Genomic DNA, 13,899 nt, shown 5'->3' on the forward strand with positions numbered 1-13,899 from the left:
AGCCCCGCCCCTCAAAGCCCCACCTGCCGGCCCTCTCTTCAAACCTATGACTGTCCTTGCGGCTCACGGAGCCTCAGTCCCACCCAAACCCCGCCCCCAAGTCCATAAAGCCCTGCCTCCTCCCTTTATTCGTTTGGCCCCGCCCCTGCGATGCGCATAGTCGAAGCCACGCCCCTCCGGAGCCACGCCCCCAGCGTGGGCCAGGTGGCCCCAGCGCCCGCCGGGTCCGCTTCGCCGCTATTCCACGCTTCCCTCGGTGCCTGAGGGAGGCCGACGCCATGGCGGCGGAGGCCGTGGCTTCGCGCCTGCAGCGGCAGGAGGAGGATATCCGCCGGCTGTGGGCGGAGGTCGAGCGCCTGAGGGACGAGCAGCTGAGTGCGCCCGAGCGGTGCCCAGCCGAGGGCCCGAGCGTGACACGGGAGGTGGCGCAGCTGCGGGCGGAGAACCGCGACCTGCGCCAGCGCCTGTGCCGCCTGCGGCTGTGCCTGGCCGGGGAGCGGGGCGGGCGGGCGCGGCCGGGGAGCGCGGCGCAGGTGAGCGGGCGGGCGGGCGCGCGCGGGGCTCGCGGCCCGAGGCCCTGCGCGGTGCGGGCCCGGTGTCGCCGGCGGCCTGCACACCCGGGACCTCTGCGGCCCTGCGATCGCCGGCTGTGCCCCGCGCTGTCATCCAGTCGCAGCTCTTTCAACTGCCATATTGCGCTCTCAGCATTAAAAAAAAAAAAAAAAAAGCATTTCCTTTGTTTGCAAGAATTGTTAGAATGCTTAAAACTCACTGTTCTTTCCTTGGGCAGGGAGACTCTGTTGTGTGTGTGTGTGTGTGTCTTTTTTAACTTAAAAATTTTTTTTCTAAATTTTCCCTTTTGTTGCCCTTGTTTTGTTGTTGTAGTGATTATTATTGTTGTTGATGTCGTTGTAGTTGGATAGGAAAGAGAGAAATGGAGAGAGGAGGGGAAGATAGAGAGAGAGAAAGACAGACACCTGCAGACCTGCTTCACCGCCTGTGAAGCGACTCCCCTGCAGATGGGGAGCCGGGGGCTCGAACCGGGATCCTTACGCCGGTCCTTGTGCTTTGCGCCACGTGCGGAAATAAGGCTTTTTAAGTCACTGGGCATTTATACAACTTTTTCCCTCCCAGCTGCCTTATTTGGTTAAAGTCTAGGGTGAAGAAAAAAAAAACAGACACTTTGAAGAGTAAATCATATGCAGTGTTCTTAGCAATTATGTATAGAGATGCACAGGGGAAACCCTGAACCCTGGGAACTTGAGGGGTGTAGGGGGCAGTCAGAGCTCAGTTAGCAGCCTGCAGACCCCGACACCTTCTTCCTGTTGGGAGACCCCACTCCCTCCTCAGTTTTCCCCTGTGTTGCTTTTCCTTGTCGCTGGCATGAGTCGTTTGTAATTTCCCTGTATTTCTCAGCCTCCTCCTAGTCACAACTGCCAAGAAAAGGACATTAAAAAGAAGGAGAGCCGGCCTGACAGTGAGGTCAGTCATTGCTGTGGAAACTAGATAAAATGTTACCGTATATTCAATATGCTAGTGAATTGCTCTGGAATTTTAATGGCAACATGTTGACTGATGAAAATGACACATGGGCCACAGGAGTCCATTTTAAACATTGGTGAGGGTTGGGTGGACTAGCTTAATGGTTATGGCAAAAACATTTCCTGCATGAAGACCCAGGTTCGGTCCCCCACACCACCATAAGTCTGCCCTAAGTAGTGCTCTGGTAAGAGAACAGCACTGGACTCTTAAGCTGGAGGGACCGAGTTCCATTCCTGCGTTGCCATGTGCCAAACCAATGTGCTGGTTCTCTCTCCCCTCCTCTCATATATAAGTAAATAAATATTTTTAAAATTAAAAAAACAGACATTTCTGGCCTTAGCCACACAACTCTAAAATAGTTTTTCATCTCTTTGAGATGAAGCAGCAGAACTGATTCTTCCATGTGGAGGAAACTACCAGCCGTGCTCATTTATTTGCCACAGGGGTTATCTCATTCTTCATCTTTAAATTCTTCTTCTCTTTGAATTTTTAAAAACTATTTTACATATTTAATGGATAGAGTCAGAGAAGTTGAGAGGAAAGGGGGAGATAGAGAGTGGAAGAGAGAGACACCTGCAGCCCTGCTTCACCACTCTAAAAGCTTCCCTCCACCCCCCCACCCACGCAGGTGGGGGACTGGGGGCTTGAACCTGGGTCCCTGCATACTGTAACATTGGCACCACCACCCAATTCCTTTTCTTTCTTCTTGATAGAAGGTGAGAGACAGAGAGAGGATGACAGAGAGAAGGAGACACTCCTACAATACCAGTCCACCAATCATGGAGTTCGCCCCTACAGGAAGGAACCAGGGAATCAGACTTTGGCCCTTGGCATGGTAACATTTGCACTCTACCGCCTGAGCCTCCACACAGCCAGTCTTGCTTTAAAAAAAAAAACAAAACAAAAAAAACTGCCATTAAGGGCCCGCAAACTAACTCGCCTGGATAGTGTGTCTGCTTTGCCATGCCTGACAACCCAGTTTCAAGCCTGGCCTCTACCACACTGGTAGAAACTTTGATACTCTGGTGTCTTTCCTTCTCTCCCTCTATCTCTGTCTTAAAAAAAAAAAAAAAAAAGATTTTTGGCTTGGAGTGGTAAGGCACCCTTGACAACAAAAATAAATTTTAAAAAATAAATCAAGAAAGCAGCCAGGGAATATTGAGCATTCAGTAGGAATGAAGAATGAGACCTGACCTCATCAGGGGCCATCTTCGGACAGGTGGAGGGGAAAGGGTCTGAGGACAAAGTAAGACAAAGTGTATGAACTAAGTGCTGAATTGTGTGAGCACATGCATATGTGTGTTAAATACGAGGAAAAAAGGGAGCCACCAGTGGTGGTCGCATTAGAAGAGGAAAGCTTTGAGCTGGCCCTGAGAGCAACAGAGGAGTTAGATTATCTGGAGTGAGAAGTAGATTGGTGGAGACTTGCTCTGGAAATGACTTGATTTTTCTGGAAAGGACTGGCATCTACTTAGAGCTGAGAGGCTTCGGTGGCTGCGGTGGTTGTGATGGTGGTGGTGGTGGTGGTGGTGGTGGTGGTGGTGGTGGTGAGTGGGAAAGATTGCTTACTAGTTATGGGAAAATACTCTTATGCCTGATGCTCCAAAGACCCAGGTTCAATCCCCTCACCACCATAAGCCAGAAATGAAGAAAGTTCTAGTTAAAATAATAATAATAATAGTTGAAAAATAGTAAAATAATAAATTGTTAAGTGTCCAGTGCATGTTAATCTGCCTGTATTCAAATGATTTCCAGGTGAAACATCAACCTCAGTTCATAAAGGAAAGACTAGAGCTTTTTGAAATGCTAAAGAAAGATCCTCAGCTCTTACTTGCCGATAAGGAAAAAAGGAGAAATTTGAGTAATGTGATCACAGTGAGGATGGGTGATGGAAAGACAGTGGAAGGGGAAGTCTGGAAGACCACACCCTACCACATAGCTGCTGACATTAGGTAAGTCATGGTTTGGAGAAGACAGTGCCAAATGTTGTTCCATAGCTTGATGAAACTGTGTTTCCAGGGACAGCTCGAATACTGTTCTTTTTTTTTTTTTTTTTTTTAAGATTTTATTTATTTATGAGAAAGATAGGAGGAGAGAGAAAGAACCAGACATCGCTCTGGCGCATATGCTGCCAGGGATCACACTCAGGACCTCATGCTTGAGAGTCCAGAGCTTTACCACTGCGCCACTTCCCGGACCACTGGAATACTGTTCTTATGGGGTTGGCCAGGTGCTGGTACACCCAGCTGATCACACACACTACTTTGCACAAGAACCCAGGTTCATGCACCTGCTCCTCACCTGCAGTGGGGGAGGTTACACAAGCAGTGAAGCAGGTTTGCAGGTGTCTACTTCACACGCACTCTCCCCCCTCCCCATCTCTCCATCTCCCCACTCTCTCTCAACTTCTCTCTGTCCTATCAAATAAAATAGAAAGGGGGGGAAAAAAAAAGAGGAAAATGGCCAACACTGAGCTCTATCTAGTAAGAACCCTGCTGGCAATTAAAAAAAAATTGTTCTGACTCAAACAAATTAAATGTGGTTTATCTTTTTATCTCTGGTTTCTTTAAAAAAAGCCATTTAAATGAGTAATTGAATAACAGAACAAGATATTTATTTATTTACCAGACCACTGTACAACTCTGGCTGATGGTGGTGCTAGTGATTGAACCTGGGACTTCTGGTGCCTCTGACATGAAAGACTGTTAAAGAAACCATTGTATTGTTTTTCCCAAGCCTTTTCCTCGTTAAAAGGTCAACATTTTAGAGTTCTGATAAAAAATAGGAGAGATAAGTGTATAATCTGTGGCAGGATGTAGTGCATTGACTGTTCATCATAAAGAATTTTTCAAGAAGGGCTAGGCGGTGACACACTGGCTTAGGCGCACATAGTGCAAAGCGTAAGGACCTGTGCAAGGATCCCGGTTTGAGCCCCCAACTCCCCACTTGCAGGGGGTTCACTTCACAAGTGGTGGAACAGGTGTCTGTCTTTCTCTCCCCCTCTCTATCTTCCCCTCTTTTCTCAATTTCTCTGTCCTATCCAAAAAAAAAAAAATTTGAAAAATTGGCCATAGAAGCAGTGGATTTATAGTATAATCACTGTGCCCCAGCGATAACACTAGAGACAAAAAAAAGAAAAAAAATTTTTTTCAAGAGTCTTTACAGGTCTTTGACCAGATTAGGGAGTCAGGAACCTAAATTCTATTTGCTAATTGATTAATAACTCACCATAGCTAGTTCTTTTTTTAAAAAAATGAACAATTTACTTTTTTAAAAATATTTTTTATTCCCTTTTGTTGCCCTTGTTTTATTGTCATAGTTATTATTGTTGTTGTTATTGATGTTGTCGTTGTTGGATAGGACAGAGAGAAATCAAGAGAGATGGGGAAGACAGAGAGGGGGAGAGAGAGAAAGACACCTGAAGACCTGCTTCACCACTTGTGAAGCGACTCCCCTGCAGGTGGGGAACCGGAGGCTCGAACCAGGATCCTTAGCTGGTCCTTGTGCTTTGCGCCAGTCCTAGCTAGTTCTTTGAATCAACTTGGACTTATGTCTTAAACTTTTCAAGCCTGTTTTCTTACTTTTTGGTAGGAATAATTACACTTTATGAGGTTGTAAAGATTAAACAAAACCATATATAATACACAAAAGGAAGGAAGGAATGTAAGGAGGAAGAGTGAGAAATCAGCAGTCAAGTATGTGGTACAATAGATAAATCATTGCACTCTCATGCATGAGGCCCCAGGTTCAATTCCCGGCATCATCCCTAGTTCTCCTCTCCCCCAACACACAAATATTTTTTTTTTTTTTAAGAACTTCAGTAAATTGAAATAGTAGACCAGCTCATAGCAGTTCATGTGAGTAATTCTTAGAATATGAATTCTAAGCAATAACTAGGACCACTTTTAACTGGGAACTTGCTAGCAAAGCAAACTCTTAGGGCCTGGGAAGTAGCACAGCAGATAAAGTGTTGACTCCTCAAGCATGAGGTCCCATGTTTGATTTCTGACATTATCACATGGACCAAAGTGATGCCTTCATCCCCCTCCCCATTTCTCTCAGTAAAAGATATATAAATCATAAAAAGAAAAATTCTTGGGCTTACTCCCATGCTTCCTGAATCCATTAATAGTCTACATTTGTGTGAGGCTTCCAGGGGCCTCTGATACCAGCAAGTTGAGCCCAACCCACCTCCCCCATTAGGCTAAAACTTCCGCAGCAGAGACCCCCAGATATAGTGGCATAAGTGCACAGCAGACATCACTTTCTCTCACCTGACAGTCTAGAGGAAGCTGGGTGGTTGAGGCTGGTGGGCATCAATGGTCCCTACAGGTGTTTCAGGACCCAGGTTCTTTCCGTCTTGTTCATCTGCATCTCTAAGTGTAAAGTTGGGTCCACATGCAGGCAGGGGAAAGAGATGCTGAAGAGTGGTGGGTACTTTAGGGCCAAGACTCCAGAGCAACACACCTTAGTTTCCACTTACATCCTGCTATATCTCACATTCAGTCACAGGGCCAAGCTAGCGTGAGGTCTTGAATTCAGTGCCCAACAATGCACAATGCCAGAGTGATGCTCTGGTTCTCTCTCTCTCTCTTTTTTTCCTCTTCTTTTCTTCCTTCCTTCTTTTCCTCCTTCTTTCACTTTTTATTTATTTTATTTGATGGAACAGAGAGAGAAATTGAGAAGAAAAGGGGACAGAGAGTGATAACTGCAGTCCTGTTAATACTAGTTGTGAATCTCTTCTGCAGGTGGGTATCAAGGGCTTGAAACTGGGTCCTTGTGCATAACACTTAACCAGATGTGTCATCACCTGCTCCCCTAGTTTGTCCCCCCCCCTTCAGAAAGAATGATGGTGACATCCTCATGTATCTAGCTAAAGCATTCTCACTGTAGAAGGCAAGAGGATGGTTCAGAGGAAAGTGTCAGCCGCCATAATGTGCAGTTCTGACACCCAGATATCTGGGAACACCCTTCTTTGATCCTCTCATATTCTTCCTCCCCAAATGAGATCATCTAGGTCTTGGCAGCAGAAAGTCTAGGGTGTCTGTCTAGTGATATATACAATACCCCCATACGGATGGCTCCCTGCACTGCAGCAGCAAATAAACTCAGGCTGTTCATACCACATGTGTATACAGTACAGTGCAGAAGTGAACAGTAGGCCGTCACAGATCATGTGCTTATCTTGGGGAAAAGAAGGAATTGATACAGCAGACATAGGTGTTGAAAAGGCAGGCTCAGATCCTGGTGGCAGCCACTGGGGTCCTTGGCCTGGCAGTGGACATGGGCTCTTTGGTTACCCTTTTATTCCCTGGAGGGCAACTGTCTTGTCCACAATCCTTTTAAGATGTTCAGAATTCTCTTATTACCCTTGTTTGCACATCTGAAAACCCAGACCCATCCCCTTGGAGGCTGTAGCCTTTTCACAGTGGTGCCTCCCTGGGGACCAGGGACTCTCTAAAGGTTCACACAGTTATAGGAGTTTGTAAACTGGGCTTTTATTTATTTGGCACTATACTTCCTTCAAGTGGTTAGCTGTTTTTGGCTTCTGGTCTGCTTGTTTTCAATCAGGTCCGTGGGTGATAATCTCATTTAAAGAATTCTTCTAGACAGAGACTCCTCCCTGGGTCCTTTATTCCCTGGCTTGTGTACTTAGCTCCTTTTTTTCTCCCTCAGATTTAATGAACTGGAATTGAATGTACAAAGCCATAAGGGTGACTGATATCTGTGCTCTAATCTGTACACTTGTGCCGGCCCCTGGTGTCTGTCTGTAAGCTTTGTGAGGGGTTGTTGTCAGTGCACAAGATCCTCTTCCCAGTCTTGTCCAGATTTGTGTTTTGGGGTTCTAGATGGGGATCTCAGATCATAAGCAGAGAAAGCATTATTGGGCAAAAACCTTGTCCCTCCACTCTCTGCTTGTAAAGGGACAGTTTTCACCAAGGCACAGCTCCTTTTGGTGGTTGGTTGCTGAAAGCCACAAGACATAGCCAAGGTTTACCAACCCCCTTCTCTCTCTCTCTCTCTCTCTCTCTCTTTCTCTTTCTGTCTCTGTCTCTCTCTCTCTGTGTGTGTGTAGGGGTTGGATGTAGAAAAAAATAAGACTTGTACTAAAATGTTATAGTAGTTATTTGTGAAAGAAAGTATATGGTTTTCATTTGATTCTATATGCTTCTACCACTTTGCAGAAATGGATAGTATTACTTTTGTGCTTAAAATAAATGTGACAAAACACAAAATATCTGTCCTTTTAGTTTACATGTTAATTTACATGCGTACTGTCCACCTGGGTTATCACTGAGCTTGATGCCAGCACTATAACGCTATAAACCCACTGCTTAGGTGGCCATTTTTTCCCTTTTTTTTTTCTTCTCTATTTTTATTTGACAGGAAAGGAAGAAATTGAGAGGGTTGAGAGACAGAGAAAGGGAGAGAAAAATAGACACCTGCAGACATACTTCACTGCTCATTAAGCCTGTCCCTGCAGGTGGGGAGCAGGGACTTGAACCTGGGTCCTTGTGTGTGGTGATATGTGTGCTTAACTAAGTGCACCAGCACCTGGCCCCTGACATTTTTCATTAAGCCTGGAGATTATTATAGTCTTTCATTTCTTTGAATCAGTGACATGTGAGAAGCTTAGCTCCCACATGACTTTCCTCTCCCTCCCTAGTCCAGAGCTGGCTGAAAGCATTGTAGTGGCGAAGGTCAATGGTGAACTGTGGGACTTGGACCGTCCCCTGGAAGGGGATGCCACTCTGGAGCTGTTGACATTTGACCATGAGGAGGCCCAGGCTGTAAGTATATAAAACCAACCAACCCAACTTGGGCTATTTTTGTTGTGAAGTGTGTGTGTCTGTGTGTGTGTGTGTGTGTGTGTGTGTGTGTGTGTGTGTGTAACTGCAGACTAAAATCAAAGATGATTTCTGTGGTCATCAGAGATTTAAATTTGTGTAGTGGAGTTTCAGAAACATTTAATATGCCTTTATGGAATGTATGCATATACATCCTTTTTTAAAAAGTTGCCCGAATTGATCATTTTTCAAAATAATTGTTTCTGTAAGTTTGAATGCTTTTATTTTTAAATTAGTGTGTATTTGATATGACTTTAAAAGGACTCTTTTTATAAAAAAAAACTTTTTTGTATTTATTCAGTTTTTTAATATTTACTTATTGCATAGAAACAAGAATTGAGAAAGGAGGGAGTGATAGAGAAGGAGATAGACACCTGCAGCACTGCTTCACTATGAAACTTTTTCCAGGTGGGGATTTGGGGCTTGAACCTGGGGCATTGCACATAGTAACAAGTGCACCACTACCTGGCTCCTAAAGGGACTCTATAAGTTATAGATAGGAGAATTATCAGTCATAATCATTTTTCACCATCCTTTTGATGTGACTGTGTGGGTGCTTGTCCCCTTACAATATAACCATTTCCTTATTCATAATTTACTGGGATTTTATTCTAGCAGAATATCATCTATATAATAAAACCTAATGTGTCCCTTTTGCTTTATTAAAGTATATGAAAAATAACTTCCCAAGCAAATGACACAGTGCAAATGACAGCCCCTGTCCCATGCCCTGCAGGTGTATTGGCACTCCAGTGCCCACATCCTTGGCGAGGCCATGGAGCTTCACTATGGCGGCCACTTGTGCTACGGGCCACCCATTGAAAATGGATTCTATTATGACATGTTCCTTGCGGACAGGTAAGATCTGAGCGTCCACGTCTGCGTGCGTGTTTTCTCTCACCCATGGTTTTATAATGGCTCCACACTAGTGAATGCATGTAGTGTCTTAGGTAATCTGATTATAGATCTTAGTTAACTATGTCTGAACATTACTTGGGGGGACTGGGTGGTGGTTCACCTGGTAGAATGCACATTACCATGCTCAAGGACTCTATTCAATTCTCCAGTTCTCCTCTGCAGAGGGAAACTTTATGAGTGGTGGAGCAGTGCTGCAGGTTACTCTCTTGCTCTCCCTTTCTCCCCTCACATTTCTCTCTGTCTATATAAAATTTATTTTTTAAAAGGTTTCTTTTTTTAATTTTTATTATCTTCATTTATTTATTGGATAGAGACAGTCAGAAATTGAGAGGAAGGGGAAGATAGAGAGGGAGAGAGACAGAGACATACCTGTAGCACTGCTTCACCATTTTTGAAGCTTTCCTCCTACAGATGGGCACTGGGGCCTTGAACCCAGGTCCTTGTGCATTGTAACATATGTGCTCAATCAGGTGAACCACCACCCAGCCCCTATAAAATTTTGTTAAAGATTTATTTATCTTTATTGAGGGGGAGGAAGACACTAGAGCACTGCTCTGGAATATGTGTAGCTAGAAATTGAACCTGGGACTTGAGGCATATCAGTCCTATACTCAACCACTGCACCATTTCAAGGACTGAAAGGTTGTTACTTCTATGTGTATATTGGGACTCCAGGGCTTCATTCCTGCATGATTACATCACTCCTGGTGAACTTTTCTTTTTCTTTCTTTTCTTTCTTTTTTTTTTTTTAAGATAGTAGTAGAGAGGGAAACAGAGGAGAGGCATGGTAGCACCTGACATGCATAGTCCTCTCACATGATGTCAAAGGCTTGACGTCAGTCCTCATACATGGTAAAGAGTGCATTTCCCTGGGTCTCAGGACGAAGGTCCACACATAAGAACAAGGTTCGTGTCTGAGATGCTTGTTTTGGTTTCCTTGCTCCTGTTCGTAGAGTGGTGTCCAGCACAGAACTGCTGGCACTGGAGAACACCTGTAAGACCATCATCAAAGAAAAGCAGCCTTTTGAGAGACTAGAGGTCAACAAGGAAACCCTCCTGGAAATGTTCACGGTAATGTCAGAGCACTCTTTGGAAAGAGAAGGCCCCATTACCAGGGGTGTTAAAAGTAATCAACACAGACAGTTTCCTCAACAAAAGAAAGTAACTTGACTGTTGCTTGCCGTATTATTTCAGACAGTTTTGTTATCTCTTGTAGGGTTACTACCAGTTAATTTCAGTGTGATATTTTCCCTGAAAAGTTTAATGGCAATATAAGTAGGTAAAGGACCGAGCAAATGGTTTCCACATATGTTATATTCATAGTCTATTCATATTATTTATTCATTTTACCAGAGCGCTGCTCAGCTCTGACTTATGATGGTGTTGGGGATTGACCTCCGGCAGGAAAGGCTTTTCTCATAATCATTATGCTATCTCTCCAGCCCGATAGTATCTATCTTTTACAGAGCGCTCTGAGAACCTCATTGTCTGGAATCATACACAGCATATCCCTTCATGACTCAACGTAAACAGTCTCAAGGCTTCATTATGTTTGACACGTGTTGAGTTTTCATTTCCTTTTTGGAGGCTGCCTGACACTCTTTTGTACATATAAGCACATTTTATTTATTCCCGCTTCTGTCAGGGGACATTTGGGTGGATACAGCCACCTTTTGACAGTCATTAAAATGCTGTGAGGTGCAACTTTTCATTCTTTTATCTGTTAGAGAGAAAGAAAGAGGATGAAAGCCAGGAAAGGTGGACACAAAGAGGAAAAGAGCAGAAACACAGTAGGACCCTTTCGTCATCCAGCTCTTGGTGCCAGGACTCAAACCCAGGGTCTCATGCATTAAAGAACTTGTACAGATTACCTCCTGGGCCCCACAACATGTCATTGTGGAGGAAAGTACTTGATTTGACAGCCTGTGAGGTGTTACAATGGATAAAGCATTGGGCTCTCAAGCTTGACCTTCCTAGTTCTATCTCCAGAGTCTTCTGTAAAAGAATGATACTTTGGTTCTCTCCCTTTCTCCTAAGTAAATAAATAAGCCTTTTAAGCATGTAAGTACAAAACAAGTCTCCCCACCCCCCAACAGCCACTTCCTTTAAGTAATTATTTAATCATTGTGTTGATGGTGACAAAAGCAGAAAAGTATCTGCTATTCTTTTTTTTAATGTAATGATAGAACCATTTACCATAAAGTTTGTTTTTCATTTCTGCACAAATTAACAATGCCACTGTCTCTCCAGAATTTTATTTCATACAGTTAATATTGAAATGTTTCATAACACCACTGTCCAATAGAAATATAGTGCTATGGGGCGGGGGAGACAGCATAATGGTTATGCAAACAGACTCTCATGCCTGAGGCTCCTAAGTCCCAGGTTCAATCCCCCGCACCACCATAAGCCTGAGCTGAGCAGTGCTATGGTGCTTCTCTCTCCATCTCTCTCTCTCTCAAAAATAAAATTAATAAAAAAATTATTAAAAAAGAAGAAATATAGTGCTATGGGGGTCAGGAAGTAGCACAGCGAGTTAAGTGCACATGGCGCAAAGCGCAAGAACCGGCATAGGAATCCCTGTTTGAGCCCCTGCTCCCCAGCTGCAGGGGGGTCGCTTCACAAGCAGTGAAGCAGGTCTGCAGGTGTCTATCTTTCTCTCCCCTTCTGTATCTTGCCCTCCTCTCTCCATTTCTCTCTGTCCTATCCAACAACAAGGACATCAATAACAACAACAACAATAATAACCACAAAAATGATAAGCAAGGGCAATGAAAGGGGAAAAAATAGCCTCCAGGAGCAGTGGATTTATATTGCAGGCACTGAGCCCCAGGAATAAGCCTGGAGGCAAAAAAAATTAGAAATGAACATACTTCTATTCACATATGAGCCACATATGGAATCCTAAACCTTTTGGCAGCTGTGTTTTGAAAGTAAAAGAAAGTTGGGCCAAGGAGACAGCACCTTGTTAGTACCCGAGACTTATGTAGGAGAGGTCTCAGCTTCGATCCCTGGCACCACCAGTAGCCAGAGCTGAGTGAATGGTGTTTGGTCAAATAAGAAACAAGTGAAATTATTTTTTTAAATTTATTTACATTAATGAGAGAGAGATAGCAAAAAACTGCTCAGTAATGGCTTATGGTGGTGCTGGGGATTGAACCTAGGACCTCAGGGCCTCAGTTGTGAAAGTCTTTTGCAGAACCATTATGCTATTTTCCCAGCTCTGGTGCATTTCTTAAAAGGTAACAATAGCTAATATGAAATGAAATGTTTAAGATAGAGACAGAAGTAGAAATAGAATAGGAGGGACCACAGCACTGAAGCTTCCTTCAGTGGAGTCGGGGCTGGGCTTGAGCCTGGGTCACACACATGGCAAAGCTATCCAAGGGAACTATTTCACCAGCTTGATAGGAATTTTTTCCCCTTTCTTTGCCCTTGCTGTTGTAGCCTTGTCGTGGTTATTATTGTTGTCGTTGACAGAGAGAAATGGAGAGAGGAGGGGAAGACAGAGAGGGGGAGAGAAAGATAGACATCTGCAGACCTGCTTCACCGCCTGTGAAGTGACTCCCCTGCACGTGGGGAGCCAGGGGCTGGAACAGGGATCCTTACGCCAGTCCTTGCGCCTTGTGTCACCTGCACTTAACCCACTGCGCTACCACCCGACCCCCTTGATATGAATTTTTATAACATTTTATTTAGCCCAGGTCTGTTGAGAATGCCACTTGAACTAAGAACCAGCATAAAAACATCATTAAGGAGTTATTTGACCCCACATGCCTGTAAGCTCCACCTCATGTTTTACATTATCTGAATATCAAGTGTTCAGTCACTTAGCTGGTCCTGGATTATACAGCTCTGGGCTCCAAGCTCTTCCTGTCTTAGCGTCTCAGCACCTGGATCATAAACTCTGCTCATTCCGTGTTTGTTGAAAAAGAAAACCACCTCTCCCCTTCCACACTTTACGTAACCGTATGTGGATATATTTTTCTTTATAGTACAATCAATTCAAATGCCGCATCCTGAACGAGAAGGTGAAGACTCCAACTACCACCGTCTACAGGTACAGTGTGCATTAAGGTGAAAAGTGCCAGTGATAAAGGGCCTCCAGTGGAGTGGAGCCCTGGGCTTGAACCTGGGTCAAATGCACGGCAAAGCAACCACACAGTGCAAGTGAGCTCTTTGCCAGCACAAACCCCAGCTACTGTTTTCTGGATGTCAGTTGTAGCAGCCTGTTTCTCCACATGGGCAGGGCTGTGTTTTCCTACCACCTTACATTTTGAGGGGCTGCTAGGGCTTCTTATTAACATAGCACTGGAATCCCTAACTTTCTTGCTACTCCTAGGTGACAGTGAAAGTTTTCAGAGTCTTGGGGTGTGATGGTAAAAAATGATGTCTCTATAGGCCTGACTTCTTTCAGAAGATTCTGTAGCTTTGAAGTTTAAGCAAAAGAGGGAAGATTGGAGTCTGAGCAAAGACGTGTTGCCTCAGGAATTGGGCGGTAGTGCAGCAGGTTAAGCGCAGGTGGCACAAAGCGCAAATACCGGCGTAAGGATCCCGGTCCGATCCCCTGGCTCTCCACCTGCAGGGGAGT

At 44.5% G+C, this 13,899-nt stretch overlaps 1 protein-coding gene across 2 annotated transcripts in view; it reads left to right on the forward strand.

The window, feature by feature from the left end:
- The first annotated feature begins 276 nt into the window (after positions 1-276).
- TARS3 (threonyl-tRNA synthetase 3) overlaps positions 277-13,899 on the forward strand; it is a 41,372-nt gene continuing 27,749 nt past the window's right edge. Inside the window, exons 1-7 of one of the 2 annotated variants that reach the window (XM_060179291.1) lie at positions 277-533; positions 1,420-1,482; positions 3,298-3,494; positions 8,210-8,333; positions 9,127-9,248; positions 10,262-10,379; positions 13,304-13,368. In XM_060179291.1, coding sequence (XP_060035274.1) covers positions 279-533; positions 1,420-1,482; positions 3,298-3,494; positions 8,210-8,333; positions 9,127-9,248; positions 10,262-10,379; positions 13,304-13,368 — 944 coding nt within the window. In that variant the 5' untranslated portion in view covers positions 277-278. The remainder of the gene's footprint in view (positions 534-1,419; positions 1,483-3,297; positions 3,495-8,209; positions 8,334-9,126; positions 9,249-10,261; positions 10,380-13,303; positions 13,369-13,899) is intronic. The other variant, XM_060179290.1, reaches the window with a different exon arrangement.

Source organism: Erinaceus europaeus, chromosome 20, assembly GCF_950295315.1.
Source record: "Erinaceus europaeus chromosome 20, mEriEur2.1, whole genome shotgun sequence".
In the NCBI taxonomy this organism is placed as follows: Eukaryota; Metazoa; Chordata; class Mammalia; order Eulipotyphla; family Erinaceidae; genus Erinaceus; species Erinaceus europaeus.